The sequence below is a fragment of the Bubalus bubalis genome, chromosome 18 (assembly GCF_019923935.1).
Source record: "Bubalus bubalis isolate 160015118507 breed Murrah chromosome 18, NDDB_SH_1, whole genome shotgun sequence".
Taxonomy (NCBI): Eukaryota; Metazoa; Chordata; class Mammalia; order Artiodactyla; family Bovidae; genus Bubalus; species Bubalus bubalis.
In genome coordinates, this window is record NC_059174.1 from 61,753,248 (window position 1) to 61,771,669 (window position 18,422).

Below are 18,422 nucleotides of genomic sequence, written 5' to 3' on the forward strand. Positions count from 1 at the left end.
TCCATCCACATCTCTACAAATGACCCAATTTTTTTCCTTTTTATGGCTGAGTAATATTCCATTATATATGCACCACCTCTTTTTCATCCACTCATCTGTCAATGACATTTAGGTTGCTTGGTTATTACAAACGGTGCTGCTATGAACACTGGGGTGCATGTATTAAAATAATACTTTATGTTGTTCAAAGTGATGAAAGGAAGCATTTTAGGTGATAAACTTTAACATGTCATGAAATAGCCCCCCATTCAAAACACTGCAAAATACAGCTGAAGAAAAAGGAGACTTTTATAGAATAAAGAATAAAGAACCAGCCTGTAAGATGAAAAACATTTGATGGTCTGGGACCACATGGTGGAACTCGTTTGGTGTGAGGAGAAACCAGGAAATGTGTACAGTGCTCAGGGGTTGGCTGACTGGACACACTGCATTTCTGGTCCAGGGAAACACTTACAGGGGTGAGATTTATCTAAGTTTTGCTTTGCTGACAGGTCACCCTGGGTAGGAGAAGCGCCATCATAGACCTGGACAATTATTTCAACATTAACAAAAATAAAACTGCTGCCAGGATAAACTGTTCACCTTTCCTTGTGGTAAACTCCCTATGTCCTCAATAAAATCTCACTTATTCCAGAAATAAATTCTGATGGGATTGAGGAGGAGAGGTGGGATGTAAGTAAGGAGGGAGGAGGGACCGTCCCCCATAAAAGCCCCCACAGGGGCCTCACTCCACAGCTGAGCGGTCAGTGGAGGCCACAGGAGAACCTAGTGGCCTGGAGGTGGGTCCAGTTTATGGAATGTCTTCACATCTCAGATTTCTCCAGAAGGCAGAGTTGAGAGAGCAGGGTCCACAGCACGGAGGCATTTGTGAATTCAGCAAGTGTCACGTGAGGTCAGCCTGGTGTCCAGCAGTATGTGTGCACTTAGGGACATGTGTGCCCCAGAGCAGAGGGATGTTTGAGTCTCTACACAGGCAGGACAGTGGCATCTCCACTTTCTTCCGTCACCAGAGCTTGACGGGCTGCATTACTGTTCAGTTGCTCGGTTGTGTCTGACTCTGTGACCCGCTCTTTGTGAGCCCACCAGGCTCCTCTGTTCATGGGATTCTCCAGGCAAGAATACTGGGTATTTGAACATATATTATTTTGAATATGACATGCCTGCAAATATGGTTTGGGGAGAAGGCATTTATCCTCTTTAGGGTTCTCTGGGCTTCCTGGATCGGTGGTTTGGTGTTGACATTGTTTTGGGGGGAAATTCTCATTGTTGCTTCAAATATTTCTTTTCTTTTTCTCTATCTTGCCTTCTGATAGTCCCACTGTGCACGTGTTCCACCCTTGGTACTTCTCCCACAGCCGTTGGATACTCCATTTTGTGTTAAGTCTCTGTCCTGGCCTTGCAGTTTGCAGATTTCTATTGATAGACCCTCAAGCTCAGACACTCTTTCCACATCTACTAACATTCCCTCCAACCTACTAACAAGCCCATCAAAGGCATCCTTCATTTCTGAGACAGTGCTTTGGTCTCTGGCATTTCTTCCTAGTTCTTCCTTAGAATTCCCCTCTCCTGCTCTCATTGCCCAGCTGTTCCCGCACGTGTCTGCTTTATCCACTAGAGCCCTCAGCACAGTGATCATAGTTGATTCACCTTCCAGGTCTGACCATCCCAACAGTCCTGCCGTGTCTGCGTCTGATGCTCGCTCTGTGTCTTCAAACTGTTCTTTGCCTTGTAGCATGCCTAGGAATGTTTTCTTGATATCTGGACATAGTGTACTGGGTTAAAGGAACTGTTAATAAACCTTAGCAATGTGGTGGTGAGGTGTGGGGAGAGGGGAGCGTCCACCTCCTACGATGAGGTCTCAGTTGGTCCGTGAGCCTGTGCCTCTGGACTGTGAACCTGTTTCTCCATGTTTTTCTCCCCCTTGGATGGGACAGCATGGCTAGAGTGGGCTGGATGCTGGGGATTTCCCTTCCCAGGTCAGTCAGGCTCTGAGAAGACCCCGGCTGCTTAGGCTCCAGTTAAGTCTCTCCTGAAGGCAGACCTTGTAAGAAGAACCCCACACTCTGGTGTATTTGAAAATGGTTTCTTCCTCCATTCCCCACTGAAAGCACAAAGGGAGTTTTTTCCCCATCAGTTATGTTGCAGCATTTCTCGTCCTGGCAGGCCTTATTCGCAAGGTGTCTCCATCATGAGTCTGCTCCAGAACCTTGAGCCCCGCTAGTCACTGTCCGTCTCTCCAGTCTTGGAGGCAGTGGTGCCCGTTGTCTCTCCTGTCTTCATGATGCAAGAATTTTCTTCCTATTCAGTCCTGTTAGGATGGAGTGATGACTTGAATGAGCTCCTTGAGTGAGGACCTGGAAAGCTGAAGTCCATGAAGTCCTGAAGACTCATTTTTAAAAGTTATTTAGTGTCCAGTAAGTCTGATGAAATAGGAGCTTGCTATAACTCACTTGCACACTCTGTTAAAATTAGACCATCTTATAAGCTCAACTAAGGGGTGTGGAGAACATCCTTGCATATGTGTCCTGTAACACATTCATATACTCAGTACATGTTATTTAACACCTATTATTGGTCAACCATGTTATTGAACAGGACAGACCTGGTTCCTAAGTGCATGGACCTTACCTTCAGGTGGAGGATCAGGATATACAGGTAAATGGAAATAAATACAAAATAATGATAGCGAAAAGAGTAAGTGGTGTCATGTGTAGATTCTCCAGGTTGAGCTCCTCCTGTGGAGTATGACAGTGTCTCCTTCTCAGGAGAGGAAGAGATCAAGAATTCTTGCCCACTGTTGGTTCTATGTGAAGACTGCTGGTGTCAGCACCAGTTCAGCCCCCTTTCCGCTCCAGGCCACTCTGACGTCCCCTCCATGTCTTTTTACAGAGATGCCCCGAGAACACTAGGGGAGGCGGCTGTGAAAACTAGCTTTCTATTCCAGGTGGTGGTTGGGGGCTCTGGGTAATGTCTTCCTTTTCTTCCACAGCATGTCTACAGTCTTGCTTGACCGGAAAAGGAGGCACAGATGTGATTCTCACACACTTGGCCCTGGCCAGCCTCCTGGTTCTCTCCCCTGGCATTCCTCACACTGCCATTGCAGTTTTTGTTTTGAGGAAGCCCCTGTCCAGTCTCGGGTGTAAGTTTGTGTATTATATACAGAGAGTGGCTCGAGGCACCACCCTGTGCTCCACCTGTGTCCTGAGCACCTATCTGTCCTTCACTCTCACCCCCAGGAGAGCGGAGTGGGTGATGCTCAGAGGAAGGGCCCCCAAGGTCACTGGCCCTTCCTGTTGGGTCTGCTGGATGCTCAGTCTCTTAATGACTATCTTTGTTCCTGTGGCAGTCACTGGTCCACAGGACACAGGAAATGATACCGACAATCAAGGGAAGTGGTTCTGTTCATCAAGTCCCAATGCAGCCATTGTCCTCCTGTGGTCCACCTCGGATGCCGTGTTTCTTACCCTCATGGTCTGGTCCAGTGGCTCCATGGTACTTCTCCTGCTCAGACACCACCAGAGGGTGCAGTATATTCACACCCCCACTGGACACCACAGATGCCCCCCGGAGACCAGAGCCGCCCACACCACCCTGATGCTGGTGGTCACCTTTGTCAACTTTTACATACTGAATTCCACTTTCAAGTTTTACACCACTATTCTTCTGGAGTCTTGTCTGTGATTGATGCAGGCCACTCTTATTCTGGCTTTGCTTCCCCACTTTTAGCCCCTTCCTCTTGATCCTTACGGACTCTGGATCCCCTCAGTTCTGTTCGTGAGTTGTTGAAATCACTGTTGAAAGGTTTGCTGTTGTTGTTCAGTCGCTAAGTGGTGACTCTGTCTCTTTAAGACCCCACGGACTGCAGCATGCCATCCTTCCTTGTCCTTCACTATCTCCCAGAGTTTGCTCAAACTCACGTCCGTTGAGTCGGTGATGCCATCCAACCACCTCATCCTGTCGTCCCCTTCTCCTGCCCTCAATCTTTCCCAGCATCTTTCCCAGGGTCTTTTCTAATGAGTCACGTCTTCACATCAGATGGCTTAAGTATTGGAGCTTCAGCATCAGTCCTTTCAGTGAATATTCAGGACTGATCTCCTTTAGGACTGGTTTGATCTCCTTGCTGTCGAAGATTAAATGTACAGAAGTCAGTTTCTGTACCATCCATGATTGCTGTATTTAGTCATCTACCACTTACCCGTTTTTATATTTTTTTGTTATTAAACATGCCTAACACCATACTTACGACTTTAACCATCCTCAAGTGTATAATGCAGTGGCAATCAACACACTCGCAATGTGGGCAGCCATCACCACCACCTAGACGCTTGGTATCATTAAAACAATCACTGGCCCTTCTCTCTACTCAGCCCAGACCGTCCTGTTTTACTCTGTCTCTACAGATTTGCCTGCTCCAGGTACTCCATGTACGCCGAGTCATAGTGCTGTTTGTCCTTCTGTAGGTGCCCTGTCTCCCTAAGCATAATGTTCTCAAGGTCGTTCCACCTTGTGGCAGATACCAAACTTCCACATTTTATGGCTGAAATCTAGTCTGTTCTACATACACACGTTTCATCGACCTACTCAGTCACTGATGGACACTTGTGTGGTCTTGTCTGCTGGCTGTTGTGAATAGTGAACATGGATGTGTAGGTGTCTGTCACGTCCCCGGTTTCAGCTTAGTTTCATGTACACCTGGGAGACACAGCTGGGTCCTGGCTATCTGTGTGTGTGACCTTTGGAGAAATCGCCACACATTTCCACAGCCACTGCTCGATTTCCTAGTCCTACCAGCAATGCACAGGCGTCCCCGTTTCTCCACATCTTCTCCAGTATGTGCCATTTCCCAGTTCTTGACTGTAGCCACCCTAGCAGCTGTGAGGTGCTATCTGTGGTTTTCATCAGCTCTTCCCCAACAGCTAATGATGCCAAGCACCTTTTCAAGTATTTGCTGGCTGTTTGTATGTCTTTGGAGAAATGTCATTTTTCAAGTCCTTGCACATTTTTGTATGGGGTTGTTTTTGTTGTTCGTTTGGGGGAGTATTTTATACATTCTGAATGTTGAATCCTTTCCAGTGTCAGATTGGCAAGTATTTTCTCCTGGTCTGCAGTGTCAGGTTGCTGCTCTCTGTGGGGGCAGCTCTTGGAGACCCGCAAGTCAGTCTGCAGGCGGGGCTGTGTGGCATGCTACAGGAAAAGGGGTCTGGCTGGAGCTCCAACCACATCCATCCATTTCTAGCACCTAGCTTAATTCACATTTTTTAAACAATCATTTTCTCTTTATAACGATTGAAGTTATGTGTGCTCAGTCGTGTCCAACTCTTTGCAACCCCCTGGATCATAGCCCACCAGGCTCCTGTGTCCATGGGCTTCTCCAGACAAGAACACTGGAATGGGCTGCCATTCCCTTCTCCAGAGAATCTTCCCCACCTAGGGATCAAAACCTGGCCCCCTGCATCACAGGCAGATTCTGTGCCTGAGCTACAGGCACATCTGTAGGGTCCCCCCACCACATACAAACTAACACCAAACCGTTCCTAGCCAGAGTGCAATCTCCAAAATTCTCCAGGGGAGGGGCTGTGAGGAAACTGGATCTGGGGGAGGTTGGACAAACGTTGAGCACAGACAGTAGGGGGCGGGTCCTCCTCTCTACAGTTTCCTGCGCTGGAAAGCATCAGTTAAAACTGTATTTTAAGGAACACGTTAAACAGCACTCAGGGAAACTCTTAAGTGATCAAACAGAAGTAAAATAAGCTGGAAGAAATAAAGAATTAGCCCAGGGGGCCTCCCTGGTGCTCAGCATTAAAAAATCCACCCACGAATGCAGGCGACGTGAGAGATGCAGGTTCAATCCCCGTGTCAGGAAGATACCCTGGAGGAAGGCATGGCAACCCACTCCAGTATCCTTGCCTGGATGAGAATCCCATGGACAGACGAGCCTTGTGGGCTACATCCTGTGGGGTCGCAAAGGGTCAGACACGACTGAACAACTGAGCAGAGGAGAATAAAGCAAGACACGCTCAATAGGGAATTTAAAGACGGCAAAAGAAACGTATTTTTGGTGAAAAGCCTCTGGAATACCTACCTTCATCCTACCATCGGGGTTTGGGGGGACCAAGGGGCTCCATGTGTGGGGTCCAGGGGCTGTGGGGGGGGGAGTTAGGGACCATAGCAGGTGCAGGGGAGGGCAGGTAAGTATGGGCGGTGCTGAGGATGTGGGCGCCCTGCGGACAGGAAGCGTGTCCTGCCAGTCTACACTCACCGGAACCCCTCCCCGCTTCCCCGCAGAACACCTCCGGCCAAACTCAACTGGCCGGAGCAAGTTCCCTGGGTCTCCACCCTCCCTGGGGCAGCGGGGTGGCCCCTCTTCCGTCCGTCCGGCACCGGGCGCGCAGAGATAGCTGTAGTGTCGAGGACCCGCCAGTCCCCCAGACGTCAGAGGGTGGTCCAGCGGGGAAGCCCGGGCGTCCGTGCAGGCCACCCTGCACCCTGGAGGTCTGCCCTGCCCTCACCCAGAGCGGGGCACCTTCTGGGAAAGGACGTGGGCCAGCTGATCTCGGGGCACCCGGCCCATGTGTCCCTGAAGCCAGAGCCAGTTGAGAGAACAGCTGCAGGAGCACCCCACGGTGGGACCTAGCCCCTCGAGTGCAGTGGGGTTCCCCCCGAAGCCCAGTCACCCGAGCGCTCTTTCTGGGGGCCCAGGGTCCTGCGCCCCAGGTGGCGGGTGTGCATGTGTGCACACACGGAGTCCTCACCAACAACCCACAAGTCCAGCCCCACTATCGACACCGTCCACGCCCCACCTCCATCAGCTCTCCAGACTGCCAGGGGGCCGCAGCCCAACCACCCACGGAGCCCCCTCCCACCCCCGACACAGAATCCCCCACGCACCTGGAGTCAGGGAAATCGAGGCTCCCCCCTGCCCCTAAGAGGCAGACGGACTGCGAGCCCCGGGCCCCTGGGGGAAGGGGCCACAGGACCCATGAGTGGGACCGGGGGGCTCCATGCCCGTGAGAATTGCCATTTATTCCCGAAGTTGCCAAAATCATCACCGAGGATTCACCGAGGGGTGCGTGAGGGGAGGAGGCGGCTCAAACACTGATTGAGGGCCAGTCAGGGGCTGGGGGAGGGGAACTGGCGGGGGGCCCCCCCGCTGCCCCTCCCCCTTCTAATGCCGTGGGAAGGGTCCTCCTCCGGCCAGCACCCTCCCCAGCCGCGTCCAGTTTCTCTCAGGGAGGCGGGTGGGGGACACAGGAAGAGGCTGTAGTGTGAGTGGGCCCCAGGAGGGGGAAGGGCGCTGGGGGGGCAGGGTCCCCCGATTCACATGCACTCACAACACTGGTCTCCCAGGGAGCAGAATGGGGGAGGCCCCTCCCGCCCCGGATTATAGGAGGAAGGGATTAGTGTTGGGGGCCGGGGGTCCCGGAGGCATCATAGGGGGCAGGCCAGGGCCCCCACCGAGAGGAGAGATGTACGTGGACGGCGCTCCCGCGACAGGGGGCACGGGGCTGATCCGGAGCTGGTTCAGGGTGAGCGTCGCGGGGGGCGCAGGCTGGAAGGGGTTGGTGATGGAGGGGCCGGTGGCCGGGGCTCCTGCGGGGAGGAGGGCGAGGCAGTCAGGGGTCTGCCCTTGACCCCGCGCCCCACAGCCCCCGCAGCTACACTCACCGCTTGGCAAGAAAGGGTTGGAGGCCTTTGCCCCGGGCGCCGCGGGGCCCGGCCGGCTCACCAGCGAGTCCAGGTCCACCAGAGCGGCGTTGGGGCCCAGAAAAGACTCCGGCGTCTTGCGCGTGGGCGGCGTGGGGGTCGGGGCGGGCGGGGGGCTCCCCACAGCCTCAGCCAGAGAGCCCCCGACCCCGCTCATGTCGAAGGCGCCAGGGCTGCGGGCGGGCACCTCTCCGGCAAGCAGCTCCAGCTCCCCTGAAGGGGCCGCAGAGGGGCTCAGGGGAGACCCCGAGACGCAGGGCCCGGGAGAGGGGCCCCGAGCAACCCGCGGCGGGCGTGGTCCAGGGGCCAGGCCTCCACCTCAGGGGCGAGGAGGTGCAGGTCCAGCAGCGGGGACAGCTCCCAGAAGACTGGCACACACGTGGGGACCACCGGGGTGGGGCCAGGTGGACCGAGTACCCTTCGCGGGGCCTGGTTTTGTTTTTTTAAAGATAGCAGAACCCCAGCTATGTTGGGGAAAAGGCACAAAAAAAGCTGCAGAGAGGCGGAAGGATGACATCCCGGCCTGCTGCCTCCAAGTGAGCGTTGCTCGGCCGTGGACAGAGCACAGGGGTCTCCCAGGAGCGGGGCGCACAGGCCAGGCCAGGCCAGCGGGCAGCACACCCACCGTATGCAGTAACCCCAGCAGGCAGGTGAGGAGGGGGGCGCGGCTCCCCACCAAACCTGCCATCACGTCAAAGGACACGTGCTCGTCTCTGAACACCAGGGCGACAGTGCAATGGACGCCCAGCGCGGGAGGGGTGGGGGCTCACCTGTGCTGCTCCCAGAGGCTGGCAGGGCCGTGCGCAGGCGGTCGAAGTCAGAGAACTCGTCGGCCTCCGTGTCAAATCCCCCAACCACTGTGCGGGGGTCAAGATGGCACTCAGCTTCCCTAGGACCCAGGAACCCTAGGACCTAGGAACCGGACCCCTCACACACCCAGGGGTCTGCCCCCCCCCCCCCCCCGAGCTCCCCTCCAGTTACCTGCAGTGCCATTGGTGCTGGGCTTGGCAGGGGACCCCCCCCAGGGGTCTGAGAAGGCCGGAGCTGGGGCCCAGGGGTCAGAGGCCGGGGGTCCGCTAACTGGGGCCCCACCTGGGGCCGGAAGGAGGCGTGTGAGGCGCCGGCACTCCCCTCTGCCCACCCTAAGTCAGGCGTCCCTGCGGCCGCGGGCCCGGCCCCTCCCACCTAGCCCCCATTCCCCCATCCCAGAGGCCACCTCCACCTCCACAGCTACCAGTCCCCCACCCCCAGGGCTGCACACTGGGGGCAGGGGGTCTCACCATCGGAACCCCCCCACGGGTCAGGTGCTGGTCCTTCTCCAGCCGCAGGGGCCTGGGTCCCCCCCCAAGGGTCAGCTGGGGGCCCTGCAGGGCCAGCAGGCCTCCAGGGGTCCCCAGAGGCCGGCGTAGGGGCTGGACCCCCCCAAGGATCAGCAGCCTGAGGGACAGGAGGTCCCCCCCAAGGGTCCGAGGCGGGGGCAGCCGTGGGGAGGGCAGCAGCCATGGACACAGGGGCCCCCCAGGGATCAGTGGCAGGAGCAGCAGCCGGGGCCGTGAAGACGTCAGCAAGATCCATGAGGGATGACTGCAGGAGAAAAGAAAGCGAGAGGTGAGGGGACCCCGGACCCAGAGGGCACCCCGTGGGGAGGGTAGAAAAGAGTACCCAGGAGGAGGAGGGGACCCCAGACTTCGAGAGGGGACCCTGGGGGATAGAGAGGGGATCCGCAGGTACAGAGAAGTGCCCAGAACAGAAAGAGAGGTGGAGATGACCCCAGACCAGACCTAAAAATAAAAGACACCCTTTCTTTTTAGCAGGAGGAGAAAGGGGGAGGGAGGCGGCCCACCAGGAGGCTGAGCTTCCGCGGACTAGAGGGAAGTGGGGGCGGACGCCGCCGCCGGCTGCTCTGACAGGCTCTGCTCTGCCCGGCTCTGCTCTGCCCGCCGCCTCCCCGCCCCACACAGCCCCCAGCCCTCCTTCCCCGGGGCCCCGCCATCGCTCTCCTCACAGCCGTCAGTAGGCCCCTACACAGACACACCGTTCCCCACCAACCCAGACCGCCAACCAGCCCTGCAGAACTGAGGACCAAGGCCAAAGCCGCCCTGGGCCCTGTCCTCGCCGGGCCGACCCAGGCCCCCTTGCCCTGCCCCAGTTCATGGGCTCCAAGCAGCACAGCAGAGCACACACCGATCCCGGGCTGTCCCTGGGCTGAGCCAGGTCCCCCTGGATGCGGAGGGGGCCCCTAGCTATGCCCCCTCTCCCAGGAGCAGGGAGCTGTGTGCACACTGAAGTCACCTTTGGCCAAGGCTGGCCTAGGGCCACACTCACCTCCTCCTGGCCTGCCGTCTCCCTCTTGCTCTCCTCTATGGCCATCTGCAGGCGCAGGTCGTCCCCACGGCGGATCCGCTCCTCCTGATCCACCCGGAGCGGCAGGCGGGGAGGGGTCAGACTCTGGGTGACTGGACTCTCACTGCGCCCCCTCCCCCAAATGCATGGCCCCAGAACCCCCCACCCAAACAAGGCAACTGAAAATTACAATGGGATGTGGACAAAGGTGTGATGTGAAGGGACACGGGGGCGGGGCGAGGTCGGAGTGAGGGTGCTGTGTGGGGACAGACGGGGGCAGGGGCGCCTGACACAGGGGTCTCCTCCCGTGGGGTGGGTGCTGGCGGTGGCCAGCCGGGCGCCCTCAGCCCAGAGCAGCTACACACGCCGTGGGGTGGGGGTGGGGCACGGTCTGAGCCGGTCTGACAAGGGGTCCCACAGAAGCTGCAGCAGGAGTGTGGGGGCGGGGACCTAGGAAGGGTCTTAGGGGAGCCTGGTGGTCGGGGAAGCTGCTCTGACCTTATCGTGCTCCTCGCGGCTCAAACTAAGGGCCAGCTGGAGCTGGGCGTCATCCTCGGGGCCGCAGGACGGGGGCTGGGGGAGAGAGAGCGTGAGGGGGCGGGGCCGGGGAGAGAGAGCACGAGGGGGCGGGGTCAGAGAGGAGGCGGAGCCGCGGAAGGTGTGTGAAGGGCGGGGCCAGAGTGTGAGGGGCGGGACCAGGTGGTGGGCGGGGCCGGGGAGGTGAGGGGAGAGAGCGTGAACATGCACACACGCGAGGAGGGAGACAGAGCTGGGCCAGACCGAGCACGAGACACAGAGTCAGGGCCCCGACCTGGTGAAGAACAGCAGAGACAAGCTGGGGTGGGGCCGGTCCTCCAGAGAGGAGGGGGGCGGAGAGGGAGAGCTGGAGGGGCGGAGGCGAGGCGTGGAGATGGAAACAGAGCGGACTCAGACCCGCGGCCTGCGACCCCACAGCGCCGCACCGGTACCTGGTCGGCCTCCTCCTTGCTCATGGCCAGCGCCAGCTGCAGCTGCAGCTCCTCCTCCCCGCTGCTCTGTGGCCAGGCCTGCTCCGCCTCGGGCGGGGGTCCGGAGCCCACGGCTGCAGAGGAAGCTGAGGGAACACAGCCACTGAGACCCCGAGAAGATGGGACCCAACAGAGGGCAGAGTCTGAGACGCTCCCGTGCCCCAGTGGGATGCAGACTCCGTGGCTGAGGAACAGTGAGGTGACCCCACCTGGAGGAACGACCGGGGCGCGGAGGGACGGCCCTGAGGGCCTGGGCAGAAGTCAGCTGGTGAGGGGCAGGGCCCTGAAGACCTCTGAGCCAGAGGCCTAAGCTCCGGCTCTCAGTTGAGGGATGAATGGCCTCCTCCCCCTTCTCCAGGGCTGGAAAGCTCCCGATGGCTCCCACTGGGGAGCCAGGGATCTCGGGCTCCAGGGCTGGGCCCAGGGCTAGATGCTGGGAGGGGACAGCCTGCACAGCTGGCCCCACCCCGCTCTGGGCACCAGGGGTGAGTGAGCAAAGGCTGGAGAGAAAACGCGGGTGAAGACCAAAGGGAGCAGCAGCCTTCCCCTGCAGCCCCTGCCCCCAGCATTGCACTGCTCCACCCTGACCATGGTCAGCAGAGAAACCCCCGGCCGGCCGCTGGAGTCTCGCCGTGATCCCAGCCCGCAGTGACCCCCGCTCACCTGTGGCAGTCTGCGCCAGCTTCTCCTTGGTTTTGAGCGCGTGGGCACGCTCCTCCCGCAGCCGGTCCTCGTCACGCAGCAGGGCCACCAGCTGCCTGGCCTTCTCACGCACATTCACGCCCTGGTCCTTGCCATCGCGGTCCACGTACTGGAAGTCCTTCAGCGTCTGCACAGCGTACATGTTCTCCTTGCACTGCTGTGACACGCGCTCCGAGCCCGTCTTAATGAGGTACTCCATCAGCGTCATGGCCTGCAGGGGCATTGCCTCGTCACCCAGGGCCCAGCAGCACCAGTGCCCCCAGCGGGACCTGGAGAACAGCCCCCTGGGCAGCAGGAGCCGAGCCCCAAGAACAGAGTGCACCAGCTAGCTCACAGAAGCATCGAAGCAGGCAAACCCAGAGCCCGGACTTGGGGGACGAAGATGCTGTGAACAAGGTGGGTGATGACGGCACGGCACGGCGCCCCTGGGTGACAAGGACGAACTGCGGTGCGTGCGACCTCCGTGTGTCTCAAGGCACAGCGGGGGGAAAGGCAGGCCTGGCCCGCAGCCCATGCAGGTGTCCCTGCACAGCACAGACCTGCTGTTTCAAAAAAACGAAGACAAAGGCCACGCGGCTGGACCCGGAAGGTCACACTCAGGTGCTCAGTGCATACCAGGAGCCTAGCAAATGTCGTCTGAGGCAGGGACTCCACACCCGCCTGGCACGACTGGAGGACCACAGCCTCAGAGGGAGGGAGAAACAACCTTTGGGATCTTCTCATTTTATGACATGGGGACACACTTCCTTCCCAACAAGTCAGATGAGAATACCCCGCAGCCCACACCCCGGGCAAGGCCTCTGAGAGCCAGGGAGGGCTGGGTCTGTCCAGGCGCTGCAGGAGGCCCCGGCCACAGTCCTCAGGCAGAGGGCACACGCAGTCTGCAGGTGACGCCCGGGCCTCCCAGACCTACTGCACCGCCCTGGGCTGCCACGTCAGCAGAGGGGCCAGCCCAGGGCCACGCTGGAATTCACCCAGGTCACGTCTCCACCACCTCCCTGGGAGCCCAGCTAAGGTCTGGCACGGCTCCCGGAGGTGTGTCGATACGGTTACCAGGTTGCCGGAGGTTAGTCTTTAACTTACCCAGAGGTGTTTACACCTCGCACCGCATGGGGACCACAGGCTCCTGACCCCCCGGGCCAGCCACACCCTGGGGTTCAGCGGCTTCCCGAGGTCACGCCCACACAGGACAGCAGTCCCCGAGGGAAGGGGATGCCAACACCATGCTCCGGGGGCCCGCACACCAGGGCAACCACCGCAGCCCAGTCCAGAAGCAGCCCTGGCACCAGCCTCAGAACGCTCAGGGCTCTGAGCACTTTGGAACTGCAGTGTGTGAGCACAGGGACGACCTAACCCCTAGGGGAGGGACACATGTGAGCGCCATGCAGCCGCCACACCTCACCCTCCGCACAGGAAGCGGGCATCAGTGACCGCAGCCCCGGGAGTCTCCGTCAGTACCTCAGGTGCCGTGTCCCTGGGAGACGAGCTACCTAACCCCACCCCGGGCACACAGAGGGGCCAGCGGGCTGCCCCAGGGATCCCAGCCATGGGCACACGCCAACAGGGCTCAGCAGGTCGCCCCGCGGGGGCCAGGGTCCCATCCTGAGCGCAGCCCCATGCAGGCCACAAGCCAACAGCCACTTCCCTCACACCAAGCGCGGCTGCAGCCACAGCTGGTGGGCTTCGCTGCAAACCTGCACGCCTCCATCCGGTGCAGGGGCAGCCCTGGAGAAAGTGCCTCCACCGCCCTCACCCACAGCCCAGTCACCAGGCCCTGTCCCTCCCCAACAAGTGCCTCGGGCAATCAGTGAGCTGAGCGGGGCATGGCAGGGAGCCAGCAGCCCTGCAGCCTCCCCGGGCCGGGTGGCCGGGCCAGCGCGGGCTCCGGGCCATGAGACCAGCGCCTCCCTGTGCTGCCCACCCCACACAGAGCAGAACCTTGACCACTCAAGTTCATGGATGGGACTCCTCAGCACTCCTGGGCCCAGGAGTCCACTATCCAGAGGTAGGCCTCAGCCCAGCCCTGGCCACTCCCGGACCCGCCTTGGGACACCAGGCCCCAGGCCCCCAGAGCAGCAGTGAAACGGGAGAGGGCCGTGTGCAACCGAGTTCCCTTCCCCCGAAGCCCGGGGTCTGTCTGTCTGTGCACTGAATAGGGGCCACATGCACAGCACGGGGTCGGGGCACGAGCATGGGCCCAGAAATCCCGGTTCTGGGAAATGGCAAGCACACCTGGACAGTCATCCCCACCATGTGTGAAAGAGCAGACGGTGCAAGCCACTCAAAAATCACCACCAGCTAGCCAGTTATGTCCCCTATCATCAGCCCGAACTTAAACACTTGGGAGTGTGGGGTTTTTAAAAGTAACAAACCTTTGTTCTCTTAATGGGGAATGATCCCTAAAACCCAGACTTGTTTTCCTTTTTAAAAGCAGGAAATGACTTACAGTAAAACTCTCTCTCATGCAGCTCTGAGTTCTGGAAATGAGACGTAGCTGCGTGAACACCACCGCAGCAAAGATACGGAGCCGTCCCATGACCCCCACTCTCCCTGGGGCTACTACCCCCTGCCTGGAGCCCCATGCACAGAGGACCCCAGGGATGACAGGAGGTGTGGAGGGGGCTGGGCTTGCGGCACATGAGAGTGGACACGGAACATCCACGTAGGCCTTGAGAGCGGACCAGCCTAGAACCTGCCCCTTCTTCAAAGTTCACAAGACTTGGGGCTCCCCTGATGGCACAGGGGATAAGAATCCAGCTACCAATGCAAGAGACACGGTTCCATCCCTGGTCCAGGTGGCATGTGGTCCATCCCACACGCTGCAGAGCAACTAAGCCCAAGCGCCACAAGCACGAGCCTAAATGTCCCAGAGCCCGTGCTCCGCAACAAAGCAGCCACTGCGGCCCAGCACTACCTTAAACAATGGCCCTAACTCCATAAGGAGAAAAAACCACGAAACTAAAAATTCTTAAAATCGTTATGTTTGTTGCCTTCACTAAAAAGACACAGAACTCCAGTTCCTCCCGGAAACTGGGAAAGTGGGCCTGCCTCCGGGTGCCCCCCAGTCAGCCGCCCCCCTTGCCCGGCGGGCCCCCCACACACACTGACCTTGTAGACATGCCGCCAGTTCTTGCCGTGGTCGTTGAGCCGCTTCCAGATCATGCTCATGATCTCGGAGAAGGCAACCACGTTGTAGGTGAGGTCGGCGATCTCGGACATGAGCGAGCTGGACGGGCCCCAGGGGTCGTTGCTCGTGGCCTCACGCACCTTGATCTCAGCCTCCGAGTAGTTGTGGACGATGTTCTTCACCTGGCGCCGCAGCGAGGAGGTCGACATGGTGGCAGGGGGTGGGGGCGGGCCCCCGGGGAGAGCAGAGCCGGGCAACAGGACGGGGGAGGCGGCGTGGCAGCAACTGGCGGGTCACCGCATCTAGGGGGTGGAGAGGACCTTCACAACCAGGCGTGGGGCCTGCAGCCGCCTGGCCCTTGAGGCGCAGGACGGGGTTCCTGCCACAACCGGCGAGGCTCTGCCTGAGTCACCCCACTGTCTCTCAGTTCCTCAATCATGCCCAGCACCTTCCTGCTCTGGTGGCAGAGCGTGCAGGGGGCCAAGGGTCCTTGGGGCACACCCCAGCTAACACTTCCTAGCTCGCACCTCTGGAGCCTCAGTTTTCTCCTCTGTAAGATGGGGCCTCTATACGGAGTCCAGACACCGCAAGGGAAGCCGGGGGTCGGGACGCGCGCTGTCCCCGTGGGTGGGTCCTGAGACGGCCACCCCGTTCCTCCTCCCGTCCTCCACTAGGCTCAGCAGGAACCTCCAGCCCAACCCACCCCCACACCAGGGCTTGTCCTCGTGATTTCCTAAGCATGTCTGACTCGGGCTGGCCGCCCCCGGAGCCTGTGGGGGCAGCAACCATGTAGCTCTGGACGGACGAGGCTTTTCCCGGCAGAAGAGCTGGCCCGGAAGAGCCACTCAGTAAACGGAGCAGGAAGGAAGGGACGGGGGGGCGGGCAGGAGAGACCTCCAGAGCAGGTGGGGGCAGAAACGGGGGCACACAGGGAGGAGGCCGAGAAAGGGAGAGGGCCAGGAGGTGGGGAGGGGGACGTGGTGTCCCGCCGGGGGGAGATAAGGAAGAGTGCAGCCCCCTGGCTGGGCCCCGGAGGTGTGCCCGGCACTCAGGGAGCATGGGACACGCGTGATCTCATCTAACACCAACACCAGGTTCTAACAGGAGGAGACGGGTCACAGAACTTAAGCGCCCAGTCAAGGTCACACACTAGGCAGGCGGCGCAGGCTCCGTCCCAGGCCACCTCAGGCTCCAAAACAGGTCCCTTTAACTTAACCTGTGCTGAGGGGAGGGCGACAAGAAGAAACAGAAGAGGGGGACGGGGATCCGTGAACCCTCCACAGCCTCGCCCCAGGCCACGCCTGCGCCTCTGCTCCGCCGCACAGACCGTGCGTGACTTGTGGATGCCTCACAGGGAGGAAGCCAGGCCTGGGCCTCCCCCGGGGCAGCCGGGTCCCAGAGCAGGCTCTGACCATCGCCCGCAGCCTCTCCTGTGGAGGCCTCCTACCACCTGAGTCCCTGCCCCGAACGCAGGGGAGCCAGGCACTCGGAGACGGCTGTGAACGGCTGGAGAGAGATGGCCAGGGCTAGAGTCAGGCCCAGCCAGACACACGAAGACACGGCGCTTGTGTGCGACAGAGCAAGGGCCTTTGAGAGGAAAGGAGAGAGAGAGGAGAGAAAAGACACAGAGAAACCTGGGCAAAGACACAGCGACAGATAAAGAAACGAGACCGGAGTGAAGCAGGGAGGCAAAGAGAGAACACAGAGACCCAGAAACCAACAGGCTAAGCTGGGACTGGGAAATCAGACAAGAAAAAGGGAAAGAACAACGAAACTTGGGTCCAAATTCTGGCCTCCCTGGGATTCAGTTTGCTCAACTCTGAAATAAAGGAAAGGATTTCCAGCTGCCGGGTTTGTTGATTAAATACAATGGGAACATAAAGTACTCAACTCCCCGACCCACAGATAATAAGAGCTCAATAACACTGGCTGATTTTCATCATCAGAAAAAAAACATTTTCGAAAGAATATGTGCTATCTTAACACAGTGTGTTTATACTAAAGGACGTTAGAAGAAAAACTCAACACAGCAAAGCTAAGACTTCATGGGTATGCCTAAGAAGGAGACTAGGTTTTTCACAATTGGCTGACCCAAACAAAATTACAAGATCAAATAAAAGACAAATGATATGGCAAAATTCTCCAAGAGTTACTCAGATATCAAACGATATCAAACCTTAACCGTGTGGAACAGAAAATCTACAAGTACTAATGGGAACCAGAGCTCCCAGCAGCTAAGGACAGGCTAGGGGCGAGGGGCAGCATCACCTCCGTTATGAGGCACGGCTGCCCTACTATTTTAAAGACTAGGGAACTGTCTGGTCAGCTTATAAATATTACAGGGTGGCACAAAGTGGGCCTCTCACTGCAGAGTCGGGCTCTTCACGCCTCACTCATGAACCTGGGAGGAAGGCCAGATTCCAGACCAAGCGACAGACCCGCCGAGAGGGACTCGGGGCTGGAAGAGACGAGCACCAGGACAAACATGACACGGGAGGACGGCAGGGAGAGAGGCACAGACCGGAGACACTGGCATTAGTTCTGACCCTCCGACGCCGACACGTGACAGAAAAGCACAAGACCGGTACAGACACACAGGGATGAGCGCTCTGTGGAAACGCCGAGACACACACGGACACGAGCACCGGCGAGGCCCAGGCGGGGCCCGCGGGAGGCAAACGCGGGAGGGCGGAGAGCCGAGGGCGGTCCAGGCCGGGCGGGCACAGACACACGAAAGCCGCGGAGCTACCAGAGCGCGCCCGCCCGCCCCCCGCTCCCCGCCCGCGCTCACCTCGGGCTGCTCACGCCGCGCTCTGGGGGCTCATGGCGGGCAGCCTCCTGCCCCCGCTCGGCCTCGGTGTCACGGGGCGCGTGCCGGGCCTCGGGCGGCGGACGCGGAGCCGCGCTCGGGCGCACGCGCGGACGCACGGAGGGCTGCACGTCGACGGCCCCGCCGCCCCGCCGCCCGGGAGGGGCGCGGAGAGCCGGGCGGGGGAGGGGAGCCGCCGAGCGGACGGGAAGCAACCGAAGAAGGCGACGGACCGGAAGCGGAAATGACCCCGCGACCCACCCGGCCGTCCTGCCTGCAGCGAGTCTGCGCAATCGCCACATCCTAGCCCCGCCCTCCCGCGTGTCGTCATTTCCGGCGCGCGGGCGCCATGGCCGGGTACCTTTTGCCTCATTTCCGCCCGCCGCCGCGAGCCGACATAGGGGCGGGACGCAGGGAGAGTCTGGTTGGAAACAGCGGGAACAGCATCGTCTCCAGACCACCTCCGCGCGCAAGCTCTGGGCCCCCGGGCCACGCGCCACCGCCGGCGGTGCCTTGGGCGACCTGAGCTCTTGGGCCCACCAGGCCAGCCGGCTGCCCCCCCACCCACACTCCCCGCTGTCTGCTAGGTCAGTTCACTGCCCTCTGCTCCCCAGGGCCACGCCCCGGCCCGTCCCAGCGCGGCAGGCCACGGAGGCGAGTTGTCACCTCGGCGGCGCCAAAGGGCAGAGGCACCCACGCCGGGGTTGACAGCTGGGCCTCCCAGAGCCAG

General features: G+C 59.5%; 2 protein-coding genes across 3 annotated transcripts; one reads left to right on the plus strand and one right to left on the minus strand.

Annotated features, from left to right (window-relative positions):
- Positions 1-2,967: 2,967 nt before the first annotated feature.
- Positions 2,968-3,771, plus strand: LOC123330207 (vomeronasal type-1 receptor 4-like). The gene has a single exon (XM_045163538.1). It carries the CDS (start codon positions 2,968-2,970, stop codon positions 3,679-3,681), a length of 714 nt encoding a protein of 237 aa, XP_045019473.1. The 3' UTR covers positions 3,682-3,771.
- A 3,231-nt stretch (positions 3,772-7,002) lies between these two features.
- Positions 7,003-17,812, minus strand: EPN1 (epsin 1). 2 transcript variants are annotated; one of them, XM_025269623.2, is made up of 11 exons: positions 17,675-17,812; positions 14,865-15,185; positions 11,718-11,967; positions 11,016-11,140; positions 10,546-10,620; positions 10,030-10,113; positions 8,985-9,288; positions 8,686-8,796; positions 8,475-8,561; positions 7,666-7,917; positions 7,003-7,590 (listed from the first exon to the last, which is right to left on the minus strand). In XM_025269623.2, exons 2-11 carry the CDS (start codon positions 15,090-15,092, stop codon positions 7,382-7,384), a joined length of 1,725 nt encoding a protein of 574 aa, XP_025125408.1. In that variant the 5' UTR covers positions 15,093-15,185; positions 17,675-17,812; the 3' UTR covers positions 7,003-7,381. The 2 variants fall into 2 exon arrangements, with proteins under 2 accessions (XP_025125408.1, XP_025125409.1); XM_025269624.2 differs by lacking the exon at positions 10,546-10,620.
- Between the last annotated feature and the right edge of the window lie 610 nt (positions 17,813-18,422).

Excerpts from the sequence above, each read along its gene's own strand:
- LOC123330207 (XM_045163538.1), top strand. The coding sequence starts at position 2,968 with ATGTCTTCCTTTTCTTCCACAGCATGTCTACAGTCTTGCTTGACCGGA.
- EPN1 (XM_025269623.2), bottom strand. The coding sequence starts at position 15,092 with ATGTCGACCTCCTCGCTGCGGCGCCAGGTGAAGAACATCGTCCACAAC. Across the intron at positions 10,114-10,545 it reads GCCGCGAGGAGCACGATAAG|GAGGAGCGGATCCGCCGTGG; the intron begins GTCAGAGCAGCT and ends CGGGTGGATCAG. Across the intron at positions 8,797-8,984 it reads CCCGTGGGGGGGTTCCGATG|GTGGGGCCCCAGTTAGCGGA; the intron begins GTGAGACCCCCT and ends TTCCGGCCCCAG.